Source organism: Octodon degus, unplaced genomic scaffold (genome assembly GCF_000260255.1).
Source record: "Octodon degus isolate 3935 unplaced genomic scaffold, OctDeg1.0 scaffold00016, whole genome shotgun sequence".
In the NCBI taxonomy this organism is placed as follows: Eukaryota; Metazoa; Chordata; class Mammalia; order Rodentia; family Octodontidae; genus Octodon; species Octodon degus.
This window is the reverse complement of record NW_004524592.1, coordinates 24,395,453-24,418,371: the sequence shown is the minus strand read 5'-3', so window position 1 is coordinate 24,418,371 and position 22,919 is coordinate 24,395,453. Positions and strand designations below refer to the sequence as shown.

The window sequence follows — 22,919 nt, the reverse complement described above, 5'->3', positions numbered from 1 at the left end:
CATGCTAACCTGCGGGGGACTCTAAGTTGTTAAGATAATAGCTCTTCCCAAACAGATTCACCAGTGCAATGCAAACCCAATTAGAATACCAACACATGTCTTTAGGAAACTGAGCTTATGAAAATATTTACATAAAAATGGAATAAAATTTAAAGAACCAATGAAAACTAAAGTTATCTTCAAACAGGACAAAATTAGAAACAAACTACTGATTTCAAATTTATATAAAGCTACAGTAATAAAGATGGTGTAGAGCTGGCACATGGATAGAAAAACAGACCAATGAAACAAAACAGAAATCCCTACAAAATAGAAACAGACCTATACTTACAGAGACATTAAATTTTCAATAAAAGCACTAAAGCAATTGAATGAAAAAAGAGAAAGTGTTTAAATATAGCTAAAACATACTTTATAACAAAACATAAACACTATTTACAAATATTGAGATGGATCATAAATATAAATTTTAAAAATATAATGCTTCTAGAGAAAAATATATGAGAATATCATCATGATTTTAGGGTAGTAGGCTGAAGTTTCCCACACAAGATAGAAAAAGAAATAATCATAGGAAAATATGTGACAGGCTTTTGTAAATAACTTCTGTTAATAAAGATAATTTTTAAAAATTGGGCAAGTAAACAAGACTGGCAGGAAATGTTTACAAAAACATTTAATACAGAATAGGTATGGAGATTATAAAAATACCTACAATTAAAAAAATCCATTTAAAAAGAGAAAAAGTTGAACCACATATTTAATCATATAAGCACCCAATAAACACATCTAAAATTGCTAAACATCTTTAGAATAGTGTGGAAACGTACGTTAAATGTACAATGAGATATTACTTTATATTAACTATACATGGCTAAAGTAAAAAACTAAAGTAAAAGTAAAAAACTGAAAACATCAACTGATGGCAAAGGCATCAACTCAAAATGTTGGTGAGAATGTAAAAGATCTACTTTAGAAAAGATATGTTAGTTTTTTAAAAATAATATTAGTCATATACTTATCCTATAACCCATCAATTATTCTCTTACTCCTCCCAACATACATGGCCACAGAGAAAAAGTTACAAGTACGTTCATAGCAGCTTTAGTCATATTAGCCAAAAACCTAAAAACAAGTTCAATAGAAAACTGCTAAACCAAATGTAAATAGAATATAACTCAGCAATAAAAATTGAGCGGTGATACATGAAATAGATGGATGATTCCAAGATACACACTGAAAAAAGTCTTATGCAAAAGAATGTGTATTGCACTATTCCAACTATATAAATTTGAACCCCCAGTGAAAAAGATCAGTGCAATGATTGGTTTTGGGAGTTGAAGATGTGGAGGGTAGAGTGCTGGAATGGGCATGCTGAGAACTTCTCAGATGAACATAGTGATCTTGCCTTGACAAGCACTCCCCCCCGCTTTTTTTAATGTGTTTGGTTGTTGCAGGGTCTCACTATGCAGCTCAGACTCATGGTGATCCTCCTGCTTTCAGCCTCCCCAGCGCAGGGATTATACGTGTGTGCCACTGCACCCAGACTCTGGCCGGCTTAGCCTGCCCTGAGTGCAGGGCTGGTGTGGCTCGTAGTGCTAGGGATTGAACTGCGGTCCCAGGGCTTAGTCTGCTCTCACCAGCCCCTTCACGAGCATTTGATTTATACAGGTCTAACATTTGTCACATTCATCACGTGTGAGACTTAAAAAGGTTCATATTTCACTAAACACAAATATATCTAAAAACAATGAGAAAACTCATTGAATTCTAGTTAATATATATATCTAGGATATACATCCTGAAATATTTCAGGACTGATTCTAATCTCCAACTTATTTGAAATGCATCAGAATAATAACATAGTTTAATGAGCAAATAGGTGAGTGAATACACATATGTGTAAGCAGAAACTAGAAAATGGTGATCATAGCATCTAGGTTCACTTTACACTTCTTTAAACGTTACTGTGTTTGAGGTTTTTTTTTATAATAAAATGCTCAGAAAACAATAAGGTGATATATATTCTTACATAACCAAAATCTGAGAATTTGTTAGCATATGACTTGCACTAAAAAAAATTAGAGAAAGTTTTTTTAAGCTAAAGGAAAATGATTCCAGATGGAAATTTGGATCAAAATAAAAGAATAAAAAGCTCAGGAAATGGTAAATACACAGTTAAATACAAAAGAATTTCTCCTTCTTTCTCAAAGTCTTTAAAGAAATTATTGAAAGCAAAATCAATAATGTATGGCGACATTAAAACATCACACATTTAAAAGCCAATGTAAAATGGAAACCACCACCAAAAGATGGATGGAAAGTAAATAGAAATACACTGTTACAAGGTTCCTCCATTATATAAGAATTCACGGGAAAATATGATAAACTAAGAATGCATATGGTAATATCTATTGAAATAAAATAAAGCATAACAAGAGTAGATGAAAAGTGACAAAAAGGGGGGAAGTCTGAGACTACTGCCTCTGGTTAGTCTAATTTTGTTTTTATTTAATTGCATTTCTTTTATATTGACATTGTATCACTTAGATCTTGTTTTTTTTTTTCTCCAATGGTTTCCCAATATAAATATTATGCTAACTAACATCATTAATATTACTGCCTCGCCTGGTCTTTTATATAGACAATGTCATAAAATAAACTGTAAAGTGTTTCTTTGAGGACAATGCAACTCTTAAGGTATAGGTCTTCCTTGGTTAGTTTACTGAAATATCTCAAAGAATTTAATAAAAGGCAAAACAATGAGTAAATGAAAAACTGGGTGACAGTTGGCCACGGAGTTTACACATAGATTTTTTAACAGGAAGTTCTTGTAGGTGAAAATAATTTTTTTATAGTTTATTTTTCATTTATTATTTTTTAAATGTATTTAGCACAGGGTCTACAGGGTCTCACTACACAGACTGGACTCGTAGTGATTCTCCTGTTTTCAGCCTCCCAAGAGCTGGGATTACAGGAGCCTACCAGCACACCCAGTCTCATTCTGGGGAGAGGCTGGCACAGCAAGCCAGGGATCAAACCCCAGTCCCTGCGTCTGCCTAATAAGGCTCTTTAATCTGCTGAGGTACCTGGCCAGCCCTAACAATTTGCAGCATGAATGTTGTTATTATTTTCAGATCATTCTACTAAGATCAGTCTTTCAAAGGTATATAATTTTTCAATTCAATAGTAAAATTAGAAAATGCAGATTATTTATTAGAAAAGAGATACTTTCTTCTTTTCAATGTGGTAATACACATGAAAAATTCTTTTTTTTGTATTTAGGACAGGGTCTACAAGGGTGTACAGGGTTTCACTGCATAGATCAGACTCATAGTGATCCTCCTGTTTACAGCCTCCCAAGTGCTGGGATTACAGGTCCATACCACCATGCCCAGTCTCAATTGCTGTTTCAGTGTGCTCCAGGGGATCGAACTCACAGCCCCTCCATCTGCCTAAGCATCCCCTGAGCTATTTGGCTGGCTCTAACAATACTTCATAGTTAAACATGTAGTACTTTTCCAAAACATCCTTTCCAAAATGACTCCATATATTTAAATCAAGTTACAGAAGAAATATTATCTTCCTTCATTGATAACTTAAGTCAGATAACTGCCAACTGGCTGCCCATTGGCCAATGTCAGTCATTACTATACTGTCATTGTTTGGATCAGGTGTTTTAAAACTAATCATTCCACAGCATTCAGACATTTAGAGATTTTACAGAGAAAAATTTAAAATATGTGGTAACACCAGGCCAAATGTTCCCATGACAACAGGAGCTGAGACCTTGCTGTGGCTTTTTAAGGGGAAAACACACATTCTGGGCTAACCCATCTCATCACATTCGCTCCTGTTGCTTGCCTGGACTTGAGAGTCTATTACCTGTCACATACATTCGCTTCATAAGCCAGCCTCCTCTTCCTCACTTTGGTCCTTACTCTCCTTCTAAGTATTGTACAGTGCATCTAATTCTTAACTACATGTCTCAGTAGAGGAGGTATTTGACTAAAGAACGTGCCCTAACAAAACATAATGTCAGCATTTTATATTAACATTTTCATGTTCTCTACTTTTCGTCTAAGAGGACAGAAGTGGCTCCTCTACAATAAAATTTTGGCTTTAATAATTACAAAGTTTACCTTACTTCATTATTCTGGAAAACAGCAACTATATTTTTGAATTTAAACTTTTAGTTGCCTAAATTAGTTACTTGAATGACTCAAAAGTTTCTCTCAGTAAATGCAAATATTAACTATGCTTTGTCAAAAGAATTAAAATTTCTCACCACTTCTTTTTAGAAACTGAAGTATAATTACTATTTCAATGAATTAGAAAGACTTTAGTACTTACCTGTATTAAGAAAGTGCTAACTCACTGGTAGAGCACTTTACTAACATGCAGGAGGCCCTAGATTTGTCTGGCCCCCAACAAGAGATGAAAAAAGAAATATGGCATGCAGTTAAGAATAGAATAGAAAGATGTCCCTGATTCCTGTTACCTGGTTATGCAATGAACTAGGTATTGCTGTGGAGGCTTTAGCAGATGAAATTAAAGTTGCTAATTACATAGCTTTGAAACAGTGAGTGCATCGAGTTATTCAGGTAATGGAATCACTTGAGCTCCTGAAATATACAGTAGAAGAGCAAGTAGGAGTCAATGTGGCAGAAGAAGCTGGACAGGTGAGTGAAAGCAAACCTTAAATTAGAGCTTTTGATGATGCAAAGAGCCTGCTGCAGCATGTGTGTGTGCCATAGGTTCACCACCACTGGGTTAGAGGACTGAAGCATGACAAAGATTTGAATTGCTACTACTAATTTTGAAAATGAATGGAGCCATAAGCCCAGAAATACAAGTACCTTTAGAGGGCCAGGGAGATAGCTCAGTAGAATAAGAAAATAGGCATAACAGCCCTACTATTACATGGATCCACAGCACCCAGCAGGGCACGGCTGGAAAGGGGTTCTCCCTCCAAGCCTCCAGCAGGAATATGGCCCTCAATGCCTGGTGTTCAGCCTCGTCACACCTTAAACACAGACACTATCATCTCCTGCTCCAGAGAACTAGTGAGATAAGGACTTTATGTTTTTATGCTGTTACATTTTGGCAATGTTACAGCAGCAATGTAAAACTAATGTGAAGGATAAGAAAATTTAAAAAAGGAAAAATCTTCACACAAACCCTAACTGAGTGGGACTGGCAGCCACTTGTTAAAAAAGTCTTAAAATACATAATGGAAGCACCTATATAAATCTATTTTAGTATTGCTCAAAAAGGATGGAGTCCTCAAATACTCTACACTCCCCAAAAGTGTGTTTTCCTGACTAGAGATTAGCGAGCTGGGGAACTGTGCTCTTGGAACGTTCTGCCAAGTGCGTTGCCGATGTGAGGCTTTGACCCACTCTATGGCAGCTTGTCTAGATAGTGTGTGTAATATAGTTTATAATGAACACATAATTTCTTTCAGAACACTGTATCTTTAGTAACTTTGAAGGTAAAAAGACAGATGACAAATAATAAGGATGGTCAATAGAAGCTGAGAGCAGCTTTAGAAAATAGTCAAGGAGTAGTAGTCTTGCGCCTGCCTTTGTGTCCTTATAAATGTAAGGAATTGAGTTCTATCAGTGACCTGACTGACCTTAGCAGTGGATTGTTCCCCAGTCATGAGAAAGAACATTGACAACTGGTTTCCCCTACCTTTGAATGCCATTTCATTAACAAAATGCAAGATCATATTTGATCATACTTTCATTCAAAATTTCAGTACATAATTAAAAGGAAGATAACCGGGAGATACTCCAGTTAGGTGACTAAACTAAAATGTAATTCACTTAATAGTTCATTTATCAGCATATTTACTACATGTAAACTCTTGTGGTAATATATCAAGTGGCAAAAAATGAATAAATTACAGTATGTGGATCAAACTGGTTATTAGAGAAGATAAACCACTTCTTCCTTAAATCTGTAATCACCAGCAAACAATTATAAGCTAAAGGTATTTGGCTGGTTGAGAATTAAAATGTAACAGAAATCTAGAGCAAAAGATAGATTTTGCTTTGGTTGACAGGAAGGACTCAAAGGCAGGCAAGAGCATTTAACTAGAGAAATAAACACACAAAAAAGACTCAGCTCAGTCTTCATAGTGTATTTTAATTCTCTGGCACTGAAGCATATTTTAGCTAAATAAAATCTACTTGTTCAATTTAGACACTATTTGGAAATAATTTAGAGTTAGATTCAAGTCAGATCCTAAGCTTAGAAGTGCATTTTCTTCACGGAAAAAATGTTTCTTTCCCAAATGTTTTTGAGCAGAGGATGTACAGATCTTTAAGAATATTAATGTAGTAGAGGAAGGAGTAAATGGAGTATGAAAAGACAAAATTCCAGAACGTGGCTACAAGACTGCTGCCACACAACAGGTAAGCTGTTTGGTGTGAAGATGTAAGAAATATCACCATGGTTGTATTAACAATACTGACAACTAATGGTTTAGATTGAAGACAGACATAAAGTCAAAGACTGCACAAAAATTCCAAGAATGAAGAATACTTATTGGTATTATTTTCTTAATAAAATAGATAAAAAGGAAGAAAAATATAAACACATTTTATAGTGATATAAATATCTAATTTATGACATTATAATAATGCCAAATGTATTTTTTTCCTTAAGACTAAATATGTATATATATAATAAGTCCAAATTTTTCCATCAGCTTTTATTTTAAGAGAAAGAGATCCATTACTTCTTCCCGATAGTCAGGCATGGAAGTGTATGCTTGCAATCCCAGCATGCTGAGAGGCTAAGGCAAGAGGACTGCAAGTCTGAGCCCAGTCTGGGAAACCTAGCAACTTGCATCTGAATGCATGGGTGAATGAATGGATGAATGAACAGGCCTGGAGAGGAGACTCAGTGCAAAGTCCCCGGTCTGATCCACAGTACTGGGGGAAAAATATCTGTGGTTCACTATCCTACTCTGGCTGACATTCCAGAATGTGTCCAAATTCTTTGGAGTATCTCAATCAGTGCATAAGAACTGTTTTAATAGGGGCATATAAAACTTCTTCATCTGAGTAAGTCAAATCATGTTTTCCATCAAAAGAGCAAACACTGCAGACACTGTCTGCTTCCCATCACGCTCTCCATCTATAACCTCTGGAATGCTGTTGGAATTCTGGAAAACTTTCAAAACCTTCACACTAAAAACATGTGACAAACTACATTTTATGCTCACCCTTCCTTCCGCTGCAAATTTAAGAACAATGTAGAAAGTCTACTGAAAGTGGAATATCTTGCTGAATATCTTGTCTCCAAGCAAAAGTACATACTTTGAATATGTAATACTAACACAAGGAGAAAAATACTTTCTACAATGCACCTATAATTAAAAGGCAAACTATATCCTCATGCTTTCTTTAATGGACATGATGACAGTACATCTCTTTTAACATTCCCTGGCAAATACTCCAGAGAAGACTTGGATCTAAATTTCTTCACTTTCATGCCAGGCTTTGTAACACACGTCTGTAATTCTAGCACACGGGAGGCTGAGGCAGGAGGAACACTGAATTTGAGACCAGCCTGGGACATAGTGAGTTCAAAGCCAACCTGGATTACAGAGTGAGACCTTCTCTGAAAAGAAAAAAAAAATTACAAAATATTTCTCCACTTTTTAGCCTTTTGAATTTAGCTTTAGAGTAGTAATTAGATTCACAGGGAACAAATATCAGATGACTTCAAAGAATTATTCTAAATATTTCTGTACTTTTTTCACGAAACTTTCTGGCTATAGAAGTCTAATTCTATGTCTCTGTGTTTCCAACTATTAATTTTGATCATTTAACTGAAACTGGAAAAAAAATGTTAGCCAAGGTTGGACTCTAGCACAGGTAACATAAAAAAAAAAACCCACTGGAAATAAGATTTATTTCCAAATTAATTCCTTATATTCAGGCCTGAATAAACTCTAAAGAAATATTCAGTGTTTATCTTCATCAAATCTGACTAGCAAAATATGCTCAACATCATGGTATAAATGAATAACAACAAAGTAACACTTTTAGGTCATATAAAAACTTATTTTCTGCTTGGATAACAAAAATTTTCAAAAAGGCTTTATGGTCATTAAAATTATAGAGAATGCTTGATCTTCTACTGACTTCTGAAACATCAAGACAATTTAAGTTGTAATCTATTAGTAAAGTGAATTAATACTATGATGTTCTAGTACGTTGCTTACTTTAATATTAAACCTTTCAGATTAAAAAAGTTCATGAATCGACCTAAGACACATCTCTAAGTCTCTAGTTCTCATTCTGCAACTCTCTATCCCATCAATTTTAACAACTTTGAAGTCTTCTTTGAACTAAGAATCAAGTAAGCTATATGTGGTAGATGCTGTGATTGAAGGAAAATGAGTATGTGAGATGAATAAAAACTGATCAAATTAAGAAATACAAACAGCAAATAAATATACTGAAAAATGTTCAACATCATTGGTCATTTGAGAAATGCAAATTACAACAACACTGAGATTCTATCTCACTCTAGTAAGAATGGCTATCATCAAAAAAAAAAATCAACCAATAATAAATGCTAGAGGGACTGTGGGAAAAAAGGAACCCTTCTTCACTGTTGGTGGGAGTGTAGACTGGTACAACCACTATGGAAATCAGTGTGAAGAATCCTCTAACAACTAGGATTAAAGATCCCATTCAACTGAGCTATTACCCTCCTGGGTTTTTTCCAGAAGAACTGAATACATCATACCACAGCAATATAGGTGCACCCATATTTATAGCAGCACAATTTGTCATAGATAAATCTTGGAAACAACCCAAATGTCCATCAACTGAGGAATGGATACAAAAGATGTGTATTTTTATACAATGGAGAATCACTCAGCTATAAAGAAAGATAAACTCGAGGCTTTCATAGGTAAATGGATGCAACTAGAGACTATACTCATAAGTGAAATAAATCAGACTCACATGTGTAAATATCATATTGTCTCTGTAGTGGAAAAAATGAAAAGAGTAAATAAGATACAAAAGGTACAATAAATACTGTGAAAGGTAAATAAATTGTTCAAAAGGGAAGAACAACTGGGATGGGGAAAGGAAAAAAGGAAGGGAAATATATATATATATATATATATATATATATACACACACACACACACACATAAAATGGCTAAAATAACTATACTACTAATTTCTATTAGTTTATTGAAAGTAACAGTTAGTGCTTATATTGTTTGACCAGTTTCATAAGATTTTATCTGGTAATCTCAGCACCTACTTTGAAGGTAACAATATGCAATACAATAACCATTGTTAATTTCCTATCATCTTGTTTTGAAATTCTGTATCTTTTCTATTGTTTTTTATTCTCTTTAAAATAAAAAAAAATATAGGTAAATAGATGCAACTAGAGATCATACTCATAAGTGAAATAAATCCGACCTATATGTGCAAACATCATATTGTCTCACTAGTGTAACAATTTGAAAGAGTAAACAAAAGGTACAACAAATACTGTGAAAGAGAAAGAAATTGCTCAAAGGAAAAAAAAATCTTTTTTTCCCACATTACCTACTGTACCTTTCGGATTTTTATTAGTGGAAGAAACTAAAAGAGTAAATAAGATACAAGGTACAATAGGTACTGTGAAAGGCATGTGTTCAAAAGGAAGGAACAACTGGGATCAGGAAAAGGATAAGAAGGGTGGGAAGAGATATATTTATGCATGTACACAGGACAGCTTGGATAATTGTACTACTAATTTCTGCTGGTCTACAGACGTGATCAGTTAATGCTTAACTTCTTTTTCTTGTCTTTTTAATTAATTCTGATGTTTTTATTTTTACTAATTTTGCATGCTTATATCTGGTAATCCAAACAACTAACCTGAAGACATCATCATGAAATATAGCAACCACTGTGGAATTCCTATTGTTCTATTTGGTGAAGTTCTGTATCATTTCTAATATTTTTTATATTTCTTTTTGCTATTTTGTATTTTCTTTAAATAAAACAAGTGGTTCTAACCCTTAAGGAATATAATATAGTTAGATACAATCAAGGTCATAAAAATGAAAAATAAAACATAAAAGCAAAAATCATGAATCTCAAATTACAGCCCCATTTAAATAAATTTCTTGTTTACATCTGCTTTCTTATAAGCTCAGAGTGCTTACTTTAGGGAGTAAAGAACTAATTTATAAGCCTTAAGAATGTCTTCTGATTTCCTATAAACAGCTTATAGAATTAATTAAAATTGCATTACATCATCTCTGCACATGAAACTTACTTTGCTACTGGAGACTAATGCAATTCAAATATGTGGAAAAGTCAAATAGTCTTCAACCAAACTAATAGAGATAGATAGATGAGATAACATCTTGAAACTGAACCTGACATGATTATTTCTACTCCAAGGAAGTACTGAATGTTGTACTCCAAAATTTACATGGAAAATTCTAGTATTAGTCTATTACCAGAACAATTAAATATAGTACCTTACACAAATTTTTAAATTCATTCCACTTCCAGAAATTAAAAAGACCTGTGAAGATCAATACATTCTGCTTGAAGTCAATGAAAAATGAGTAGGATAAAATGTACATGGTATGACAGACTATATGAATTCTGCATTCAATTATATTTACACTCATATGTATTCTGAGAGTACTTTCATCTGTATCATTTATTCTTCCGAAGTCAGACACTAAGGTACTAAAGAAAGGCAGTTTCTCGGTTTCTTACACTGTAGAAACTACTGTTGTTCACTGCCAGGATCATCATCATTTCTAAAATAAGGATAAACAGATGACCAGAATAGAGAGCTAAAACTTCTCATTAGGTAATGAACATAAATTTCACTGGCAAAGCTATGTCAGCTGTATCCTTATTTAGTAAACTTGAAATCTTAAAAATGTAAAAAGAAAAAAAGGGTGGAGTCAAAATAAAATGATGAAGATGAAAATTTGTTTCCTGAGTCATGAACTTCCCTTTTTTGCTTCAGTTATTTTAGTAAGTAAAGGAAGGACACATATGGGTGGAAAGAAATGTGGGCATCAGAGGGAACTTCTACCACTGTGGCCTTCCTCCCTACCCTGTTTGATGCCTCATGGAGGCCTCAGTCCTCTGGAATTTAGAGCACAAGAGCATGGCTTAGAAGCATCTCAGTGGGTAGCTCAAATCTTATGATGGCACAGTACTGCTCATGAAGACCCTATCCAACCCTATCACTTAGGAATATTCCATTAAAACTTCACTCTTTGTATACAAACTCCATTCCTTCTACTGCTCAACATACTCTAATATGGAATAATTTGATGAACTTTATTTATTTTTCAGTAGGTATCAATGTTATTTTAGCATTTGTCTTACTGTAATGGTCCTTATACAATCTCTATGATTTATATGTTAAATAAGCCTTAAAATGATGTAAGATGAACCCTGACGACCCAAATTCATATTCTTGAGTGATTCCCCCACGGTGGGCAGAGCTAATACTGGACCTGCGCAGCACAGATGTGGAAATGGATTTTGAGGCTAGGCCAGAAGAGACACTGCAAATTCTACTCTTGTCACCTTTACTTTGTGAGAACAGACAGGCAGCATACGATCCAACAGAAGGCAGAACCAAAGTTTGTTGTCGAATCTTGCACCATCTTTTGAGTGAAATGTCTTTGGAATAGATCACCAACCCTGTTCAAACTTTTAGAAGACTGTAGTAACTTGTATCTTGATTGGTATCCATCCATAGATTACATCTTAAGCTAGAACCATTCCTCAATTCCAGACCCACGAAACCACTAGGTATGGGAAAGTTGGATAAGCAATAAAGAATTCATACTGTATCTTCTCAAAGCCACAAATATAAAGAAGTGAGCTACTGGATTGAGTACCACCATTAACAACATAATGCCTTACTCAAGCCAAGTGAGTAACTCAGCACAGGTCAGCCTCAAACTTGTGGCAATTCTCCTGCCTCAGCCTCCCAAAGCGCTGGGATTATAGGTGTATGCCACCACCCCTGGCCTGGTCTTGCAAAACCAATTTGAATTAGTTCTTACATTCTTCTTTTCTACCAACCAGAAATAAAGCAGTTTTTCTGTCATCATAGATAAACACTGACTGTCCTAGAATGTCACATAAATGGAGGAATGTAATCCTTTGTCTGGCTCTTTTATTCAACATAATAGCTTCAAAGTTCATCTATGTATTGGATATACCAATAGTTCACTCCTTTATGTTAACATCTCATTTATGGACATTTATATTCATATCAGTTTGGACTGTTTCTCTCATGAATCTTTTGGTAGACACGTTTTTGGTTGTTGTTGCTCTGTTAAACACCTAGGCAGGGTGGGGACTAAAGTGAGGCAGGTAAGACACTAAGGTACACAATTTAAAAAACCCTGTGTCTAAGAGTAGAATCACCAGTATGTAAAAGGATATTTCTACCTAATTTTAATCTTCTAAATTACATTACTATAAGTCCCCAAGATACAAACAAGTTCCATTCGGGAAGAATGTAAATCAGATTCATTTGTAATCTGACAAAATGAGTGTTATATAGTGCATCTGTCAAAGTTCTCAACTCAAATGTTTACATGTTGGGAACTTCCTGAAGTTTTGCACCTAGATTTACCACAGATTCTTTAATCAAAGAACCTATGCTTTAAGTAAAAATAGTAGTAGTTCAATATACTAGTATGAGAAAACATACAAAAACATTTATAAGGACAATTGATCAATATAGTATTATCTAGTGGAATGAATATTAAGATACTAAGTTGAAAACAATCTGTTCTAAAATGATCCATATATTAAGTGAAATTCCTTGTTTTACAGATATGGAAAATGGTTAATAGGCTTATCCATGGCTGACTAGCTAGCAGCTTTTTTATCATACATAACACACTGTAAATCCTTATACAAATTTAACCCAGGCTTATTTAAAAGTATTATTTTCTTAGATAAAGATTAGTTTTAAATCTTAATGTTAACAGGTTCTCACAGAAAATTCTTTATAGGCTAAGTGGTCTATGAATTATAGTATAAATGTGAACTAGTGAGCAAAAAATAATAAGGTATGTTCTTTAAAAAAGTCAAAGATTGGTGACAGTCTAAGTATGAAAACCTGTAACTATGAAAGGATAGTTACTAAAGAAGGTTAAGCTCTATTTCTAACATATACAAAAGTCACTTTATTTATTTTTAGTTTTTTGATGCCAGGAATCAAACTCTGGATGCTGTGCTTGCCAGATAGGTGCTGTACCACTGGGCTGTATTTCTAGCCCTCAAAAGTCACTTTAAGACCTGAAGTGGACTTTCTAAGATAGTATGTCCTGCAGGCCAGTAAGCACAGTCACAATTACCACTTTTGTGACTTTTTATTATAACACAAATGTGTCCAGCCTGGGAACCACAGATTAGACCCTTCTTTGAATACATTATTCACTGTTTTCTTTGCAGAGGCCACTCAAAATCAAGCCATTTAAAGTACCAAGCAAAGTCTGTCCTTCAGTCTGTTCTGTCTCTCTCTCTTCCTTCCCCCTCTCTCCCCTCTACTCCTCTCAGCCTGCCTGCCTGCCTCTCCCTCTCTCTCTCTCTCACCTTGCACTTGCCAGTGAGCTATCTCCTCAGCCCCCAGGCCCTTCTCAATGGGCTACATTCCCACTGCCATTTTATGTTTTATTTTTGAAAGAAGACTTGCTAGGTCATGGTCTCAGTCACCTTTCTGATTACTGGGACAATCTGTAACTTGAAGAAGTTGTTTATTTGCTCACATTTTCTAAAGGATTCAGTCTGTACTTGGCCAGCTCCAAGGCAGGAAAGGACATGGTGTATGGAGGAGTGCAGTAGACAGGAAGCACAGAGTCAAATGAGCTGGGTCTCAACCCCAGCAACCTGCATTTCAGAACAGATCCCATCTAGTCACTGTGCATTCAGCTAGAAGCCTATAATCCAATCTCCTGTCAAAACTCCCACCTATGAGCATGAGGCTTCATGAGGTCATTTAGTTTTAAGCTGTACCAGTCACTAAATTGTGCAGGCTGGGCTTGAATTTGCCTCCTCCTGTCTGAGCTGCCCAGTGTTGACATTACTAGCATACACCACTCCATGTAGCTACCAAGAGAAGTTCTTTCCTTCAATTTACTTGTTTTGCTTCTAGAAAATTATTACGATTTAGCAAGATACATAATTTTCTTCCCTTGGAAAAGTTTTTAATTTTTAAAATTTAATTTAATTTTGGTTCTTTGAGAAAGGGTCTTACTAGTTCAGGCTGGCCTTAACTCACTATGTACTCCAGACTGGCCTCAAACTTTGTGTGATCTTTCTGTCTGAGGCTCCTGCTAGTAGGGATTATAGGTATGCGCACCATACCAGGCATTCTCCTTGGGAAGTTTATTTCTATGCAGAATATTGTGGCAATAACAAAGTGTTAACTAATGAGGGTAAAATTATTCTTAAAAACTATAACAGTTCCCCCAATTCCCTGTCTACCTCCCTTTCACCCCCAAATTTATTTCTGTGCCCTAAACAAAAATCAAGAGTGGCCTGACTGCTCAGTGACCCGGCCAGCTACAGGGTTTTCCTAGCAGGTTTCTATCCAAGTGAAGCCTTTGAATGCTCCCTGGCACTGATAAGGGCATTTAGGATGTGGTTCAAAACCCTGAAAGGAAATGGGCTCAGTCCTGAATCCAAATTCCTTAAACACTCATATATACATCAGGCCCTGACCTTGACTGCATACGTACCAGGGAGAACACCACCATTTCTTGCTGTACACCTGCAGAATAAGCTACAGTACTCACTGAGTTCTAATAACTGTGGTGGACTGCTCATCCTGGTTTTTAATGTACTTTTCTTTGGAATCCAAACTGGCCCATGCCGGCACAGTTCTGGAGCATGCTCTTCCGGGTCCTCCCCTTGCATCACACTGGGGTAATTCGAGTCACAGGTTTGGAAAGAAAAATAATTACAATGCCACAAAGATTCATGGCAAGATAATTTCAGAAAGTCTAGGTAACAGCTTACTTAATAGTGTGCTTGTAATAAAAGTTTTGGCCATACAATCTTATTGCCAAGAGACAGAAAGTAAATTCATTAAGTCACTGAAATAACTAAATTCAAAACTATTTCTTTAAATTGTACCCAAGTCACGATTATTGTATGTCCTGCTAAACACAGTTCATTGTATCCTTAGGAAGATCAGTATCCTGTGACAATCTACCATGTAGCACCTTTCTGGAAGATAAACTGACTCTCATGTAGTGAAATGCTTAACACTAGAAGATTTCGAACTTCCATGTACCTATGTTCTTTTCGGGAGTTTTTTTCAGGCACTTCAAACGGTCATTATTTCACAAATCCTGAACCACGTATAATGTTAAAATTTTTATGTAGCTTGTGAAATAAATTTTCTGGAGTGAAAATTTGCACTGGTTTTTATTATTAAACAAGTAGCAGAAGGAAACAAAGCCCATAGTTTCTAGTTAAAATGCCTTATTGTTTGCCAATTCCCACTCTTCATTTACTTGTCCTGCTATTATACAGTACCTCACAGGTTTCCTTTCTCGAAGCAAATCTTCCAAGCTCCGTTCACAATGTTCAGCCACCACCACAAGCCTTTCTGAGTAAAACAAAGCAAACACATTATATATTTGATTAATACTTTAATAACATGAGTATACACTACCAAAAATATTAATACAATTAGCACAAATAGCATTTTAGAAGAGCTTTTCAAATACCATATTATGTCAAAAACAAGTATATAGAATTAATAATCCAATAATTCTATAAAAATCACATAAACACAATAATTGCTTTTCAACTTTACTTTCTCCAGAGTTTCCCTTATATGTTTGAGGAAAAATAAAACTTAACTTTGGGGGAAAAAAAAGTGATCATTCTTTTGACACAGACTGGAATAAGTAAAACATTAGAAAAATAGACAAAGAAATTTGGAAATGAAGGGTAAATTGAGGAAGTAGGTACAGATTTGTTTGATAGTCTGGTTTAAATACAAGATCTCTGAAATTGAGTTCAGACATTTGAGAAAAGTGAAAATGTTCTGAATTATGACTCTGGAGAAAAACAGAAAATGAACTTGGATTTAGTTTGCAACAACACAGGTAGGGTTGATACTAAATAATATAAAGTGGTAGTAGGAACATGCAAATCATGATGTAATCTTCATTTTCAACAAATTATCTGAGAATATAGTATAGTTCTGATGCATACCTTTTTTCTGAGTTATTGCTAGTAACTAACACCAGTAATCAGGGTTTACCAGCGAATGGGTGTTTGAAAAGGTTATTTCAGAAGTTTGAATTAAAAGAAACTGGGGTATTATAAGATTCTATGCAAAATGGGTCCTAAGAAAGCAAGTTAAAATAAAACAGACATTACGGAGAATGGTATAGAGGTTCCTCAAAAATAGCACAGCAGAGCCACCATATGATCCAGCTCTCTTTCTTCTGGTCCCGTATTCAAAGGAAATGAAATCAGCATGCTACAGAGATACCTGAACAAGCATTTTTTGCAGCACTACTCATAATACTTAAAATAGGGATTCAGTCTAGTTATCCACAAACAGGTGACTGGATAAAGAGAATGGAGTGTTATTCAGATATAAAGGAGAATGAAATTCTGCCATCTGTAGCAAAATGGATAGAACAAGAGGGCATTATGTTAAGAAGATGAACCCTGAAGCAGAAAGACAAATTATCATGTTCTTTTTCCTATGTGGAAGCAAAAAAAAAAAAAATTACATGGTTAGCAAGGGTGTGTGGAAATACCACACTGAACTCCAACATACATAACACATTTTAACAAAAAATAAAATTAAACAATTAACAAAAACAATACCTGAGAACAGGATAATCACTATGACTCTGATCTATATAGTGAGACCCTGTAGACCTTGTCCTAAATACAGAAAGAAAAAAACCAAACAATAATAGACTGAGTCAATGTGAAGAAGTGAAATCGCAAAGAAGTTGATAAATATTTTTAAAAAGGCTCAGAAAACTGGAAAAGTAGGAAAGGTAGAGAAGAGAGACTACAAAAAACAGGAAAAGGGAAGTTTGGAGCAGAAGTTGCACCACATGAACTAACAGTATTGTCAGGTTAACCTGTGGTCTTACGTGTGGGTGCAGGGAAGAGGGTACAGGCAGCCACATGGGTGTCGGCAGGGCACGGTCTCCAACCACTTCATGGAAACTGAAATTGTCTAAGATGGTAGCTTTACACAGAATGATCGGACACACAAAAACTTAAAATGCTACATATGAAAACTATCTCTTGCACATCAAAGATTCCCAGCAGGAAGAAGATAATAGCACAGGATAAAACGAGTTAAGCACTCTGAAGCAATATTTCATACGAATTTAAAGAAAATTGCATCTGAAAGAGCACTTAAGAAAAAAATAAAAATAAAAATAAAGAGCACTTAAGGTCAAACAAGATGTAAAAACAAAAAGGAAAAGAAAAAAAAACCTATTAGATAAAAGTTCACGTTCTTACTCGATAAAGTGGAATCCCAAGCAGTTTAGTGCAACCATAAAGTTCTAAAAGAAAAAACAATTCTGTGGTCTATCACCTATTCTGCCCAAAAAGAAGTACAGCCTGTTCCTCCATATGTGATTCCAGGTCTTCTTACTATGTTTTATCATCTCTCCCAAGGCCAAAAAACTACTGCACCAAATGCTATATGAAGCTTAGAGAGTTTTCTCTGCAGGCTTGTATAGCCAAGTTCTTACATATATATGTTTTGTATTTTAGGGAAAGGTCTACAGGGTGTTCAGGGTCTCATTACTAGATCCAACTCATAGTAATCTGCCTGCTTACAGCCTCCCAAGAGCTGGTATTACAGGCACACACCACCATTCCCAGTCTCAATTGTGTCTCAGTGGCACCGGGGGCGAGGACAGCATGGCAGGCCTGGGGATGGAACCCCTGGCCCCTGTGAGCTATTTGGCCAACCCTCTTGCATTAATATAAGTCATCTTAAACTCAAATGAAACAAAACTTATAATTTATCTTCAAGTCTGTCCCTTTAGCGCCACTACCCAGCCAACTCCTCTAGGTAGAAATTTGAGTCATTTGACTTTCTCAAAACTATACAGCCCTTCTACATCTATAACCCAGATATTTGCAGAATCTATCTAATTTGTTCCATCTGTCACATTCTGGGTCCAAGCCAGTATTATCTCATTAGGTTATTGCAACAATCTCTTCATTATATAAACTCTACTTTTTTCCCAATGTATTTTAATACCACACCCTGATTAAATAGTAATATATATGAATAAAGAACATTCCCTCTAACTTTTTTATCTGTTATTTGATTTTTAGTTCACCAACTTCCAGGTATTCAGCTTCTCCTCCTTCCTGCCTTAGAGTACTCACACACAGATTCCCATTGCTTGAGATGATCTTAGCAGTTTGCTTCTACCCAATTTTCACCCTGTAATGATGGCTCACATCCCACATTCAGTTCTCCTTAGCTATGCGACCTGGGGGGAGTCTGCTAACTGCCTAGTCGGTTTCCTCTTCTGCAAGAAGATGAAAACAAGAGTGCCTACCTCATAGGGTTGTTGTGAGTTTGAAATGAAATATGTAAAAGGGACACAAATGTATATTACAGAAAAAAAATATAGAATAGGGACACAGAATAATGCCTGTCAAGAATAAGCATGATTAGCTCTTATTATTATGCATGCTTTAGACCTCAGTTAAATGGGACCTCCTCAAGAACTCTCACTCCCAAACTCATTTGCTATCCCTATAACGCATGTGCATTCTTTTGCAGGGTTCATTTCTTTTTCTTTTCTTTTTTTCCCCAGTACTGGGGATTGAATTCAGGACCTGGCACTTGCCAGGCAAGTGCTTATTCTATTGAGCTATCTCCCCGGCCCTGCAGTGTTCATTTCAACTCAATCTTCACAGAATTTTATTTAAGGTCTTTCTTCTCTGCTTAGATAAGATGTTTCATAATGGCAGGAATAATGTTGGTCTTGTTCATTAAGGCATTAAGAGTGTCTTGAATGTCACCTAAAACACTTAGGAACATACTATAAATATTTAGAGAAAAAGCCGTGATGTGGCCATAAGAAATGATAAGTTACTATCTAAATATAGAAAATTATCCTATATAGAAAATTATATGTTCATGGTTATGCTAGCTATGTCAGTAGCACTGGTATTAAAATATAACAAAACATAATAATTTAGTAAAATATACATGTTTCATTAACCATTTTAAATTTATTTTCATAAGTGTATCTACAAGGCATTTCCACAATGTTTGGCACTACACTAAAATTTGCCAGGCTTCATCTAGAAATGAAAATCATAAATTAAAGTGCAACAAAGACTCGAGTCTACACAACTCTTAAGAACTTGTTTTAAGACCTGGGGAGCTGGCTCAGTGGAATGGGCGCTTCCTTGGCAAGCGCAGGGGCCTGAGTTCAATCCCCCGTACCAAAAAAAAAAAAAAAAAAAACCAAACAAAACTTGTTTTAATACTGCAGAGCCATCTTCACTTGCAGAACACCACAGTTCCTCTCAGAGGTAATGGAGTGTATACCAAAACTATGCTTCCCAGAGGAACCTGCTTCTCCACAGGTCATTAGTCTTCATTCTGAAACTGGACCATGCTTCAAAATAACTTCTGTTTGTTATAAAAACAATTGTTCTACAGGATGAACTATTTGGGAATCATAATGTGCCAAATGTAAGTCAGCGATGTAATGGCAATATTTATAAAAAACAAATGTGACTGTAAGGTGAGCATATAATAACTATGAAATAATCTTTTTCTAACAGCAATTTGATGAATGCCAAGCATCATGTAGTGTGCTACCCTGAACTATATATTTTAAGTCAATTGTACAAAGCTGGAGACTTAGCACAGAATATAAAAAAAGAAGTAGAGTGGGAAAGCATAACAGAATGATGTTTTAAATTATCTCTTAAAGTCAGAATAAAAAAGAATTATGTCTCAATATGAAGGGACATTAGGATATAGTTACTGCATCACTTCTTTATTATCCACAATGAAAAAGACTAGCTCATCACCTTTAAAATATAATAACTAATAAGTATATAAGAATAATAAGAAAAATACTGTGACTAAAAAACACTGTTGGTACAAGGACACTCTGATGGTCACATTTATGAATGGCCAAGCTATAGTGCTAACTTTTAACACCAACCTAGATGTTGGTGGGAAGGCATCTTATAAAAGACTAAAGTCTATAGTCGGTTTATTTTAAGTAACAAAGATTTTCCCAGATAATGTGGGTGATCCTGGTACAAACAGCTGAATAACTTCAACACAGAAATGAGTATTCTCTTAAGAAGAAATGCTGTTCCCAGGGTGTAGCTTCAAGTCCTACCCAGGAACTTAGTTTGTCCTTCTTGAGTATCTGTCATGTGGTTCTGAAATGAACTAGTCTACTTCCATAATTGCTGATGCCAAAACCTAGCAATTAATCTTGAAAATCTCCTACTGGTTCTATTTCTTGGATACAAGTTGGATACAGAAAGTAGGTTGAAATGTATATGCTAAAGATGGGATTAACATGCTTTCATGGCTTGAACCACCAGAGCATGATGATCCCATTGTGTGACTTGTACCACTGGAGGTACAAATGGATCTAATCACTTTTATCTAGCTTTTTACTAATAAAATTAATAAGAAGCAGTCCAATGGGACAGTCATGCATACACCACCAGTGGTTCAAGCCTCCCAGCTATGAGATATAAATCATGGCCCCATTGTGAATGTGTTAAGTAACTCTTAGGTCTTTAATAATTGGATTTATTTTCTACTTGAATTTCAAAGCTATTCAAGTAAATAATTCTGTTCTTGATTTTACCAGCAATCACTAAAAGGTCTCTGAATAATTAATACCAAACTAAAAGGGATACATTGCCATTCATGATTTTCATTCTGCTCCTGATGTGATTTCAAGTTCAAAGGAGAAAGCTTAAATTTGTTAATCTAAGCATTTTCATGCTTTATTGACTTTTTTCTTTTAAAGGTATTTTCCTTGACTTAAAAAAATAAATCCAGTTTTCAAATTCTAATAAAATGTCTATTATTCTTGAGATTAACTACTTCATTCTGCTGAGTTAGCAAGAAAATATCATCTTGAATCAATTTTGAATGATGTACGGAAAACAGTGAGAGTCTGACTTCTGAGACAACCTAACGTGAAAACATGATGTTACTGAAACAGATCCCACATCACATGAAACTCCAACTATAAAGAAGGAAAGTGGCTAGGGAAGGAAGAACTAAGAATGACAAGATACGTGCACAGAAAGAACAGAATAGAGGCGGGAAACTGGAACCAAAATCGAAATTCTATAAGGAGACAATTAAGTGGGCCCAAACCAAAGTCAGGTTGTATTACATCATCGACAATCTTCAGAGGAGGTTGTTGAACAGACACTTAAAAACTTCAAATTAGATGCAATCAAAATGACTAGAATGTTTTGGAACAAACAGACCATTACATAATCACTTACTCTGGTTATTTACTCTTCAGGCACACACATTTTTAGGCCATGAACTTTGCCAATATAAATAAGAAATAGAATTCCCTAGCCTTCTCACAATTGCTTTATTTTCATTCCTCAAAGCCAGACTTAAAATATATGAACTTTTTCTAACTACCCATTACCTATGTTGTCCTAGGACATTTCAGTGAGTACTGAAAGCTAGGGGCAGGGCAGGCTCAGGAAACAGAGTAACCATGCATGGTGGAGGAGGCTAACCAGCCAGCTGAGCAGGAGGCAAAAGCCAAGGATTAACAGAACAGACTACAGTGGATAAGGGGATCAGTTTTGTTTGCCACGCAGTGAGCCAGGCACCCTTCCTTACAGGAAGACTTCTATGTTAACACACTTTCAAAGTAGGCTTTTTTTTTTTTCAGCCAAAACTTTCTGAATACAAAAAACAAAACAAACAAACAAACAAAAAAAAACCCCAAAACAAAACACCAATACCCAAACAAAAACATAAAACCAGCCTAGGTTACCAAGATGCTCTGACTTCCTCTCTTTAGTCACCTAGAGAAAGCTTAACTTTTTATACTACTGAAGTTCATGTGAGAGCCCTTCATGTCTGCCATTTTCACCCTGCTAGCCTGTGCTCTACCACCCTGGAATGAGCATGCCCAGAAAGGTATCCACCATTAGGCCTTTCTGTACTATGACCTTCAACTGAGCAAGTGTACTATAAGCATCATTAATTAATTTCTCAGTGTGTTGCCTGATTATAAAAGTAATTGAAGCAGTTGGATTTCCTTCTTTGCCCTGACCTATACAAGTTTACGAGGGAAATTATAGTCTGAATGAAATAAATCATATGTTTATTCATATTACTAATCTTTTATTTTATACTGATTTTCTTTTCTCCCTAAAGAAGGTCAGAATATATCACCCTAAAATACACCACTTGGTATAAGGAGTGTTTTGGCTGAAGGTAATTTGCTGTCTTTGCTTTTCTGTATAAAAATTGTATCCATACATGAATTTCCCTAGGTAAAGTGACCAAAATCTCCATTTGTAAGTGTTGCCACTCCAAATGGGGTGAGGTGGACCTTTTACCTACACAGCAAACCTTATCTAATAATTCTTACTACCATACATAATTTCATAGTCATTTTTCAACAATTTACTGCCTTCCCAGAAGTCCAGACCCTTTTCCTTTATCTGCACTTTATCATTCTTTGTTAACATTATTTTTTTTCACAGCTGATTAATAGGAGAGTTTTGATAGTCAATACACTGTACATTGTTATCTTCTTAGTGGTTATCCATAGTACAAGAATCAGACAGGATATTCTGTCCAAACACTGTTAGTACACCTCTTTCTTCTCA

General features: G+C 35.4%; 1 protein-coding gene across 5 annotated transcripts in view; it reads right to left on the bottom strand.

The window, feature by feature from the left end:
- Tbck (TBC1 domain containing kinase) overlaps positions 1–22,919 on the bottom strand; it is a 214,982-nt gene that overhangs the window by 181,850 nt on the left and 10,213 nt on the right. For all 5 annotated transcript variants that reach the window (XM_023710021.1, XM_023710017.1, XM_004626700.3 and 2 more), the window contains one exon: positions 15,579–15,651. In XM_023710021.1, coding sequence (XP_023565789.1) covers positions 15,579–15,651 — 73 coding nt within the window. The remainder of the gene's footprint in view (positions 1–15,578; positions 15,652–22,919) is intronic.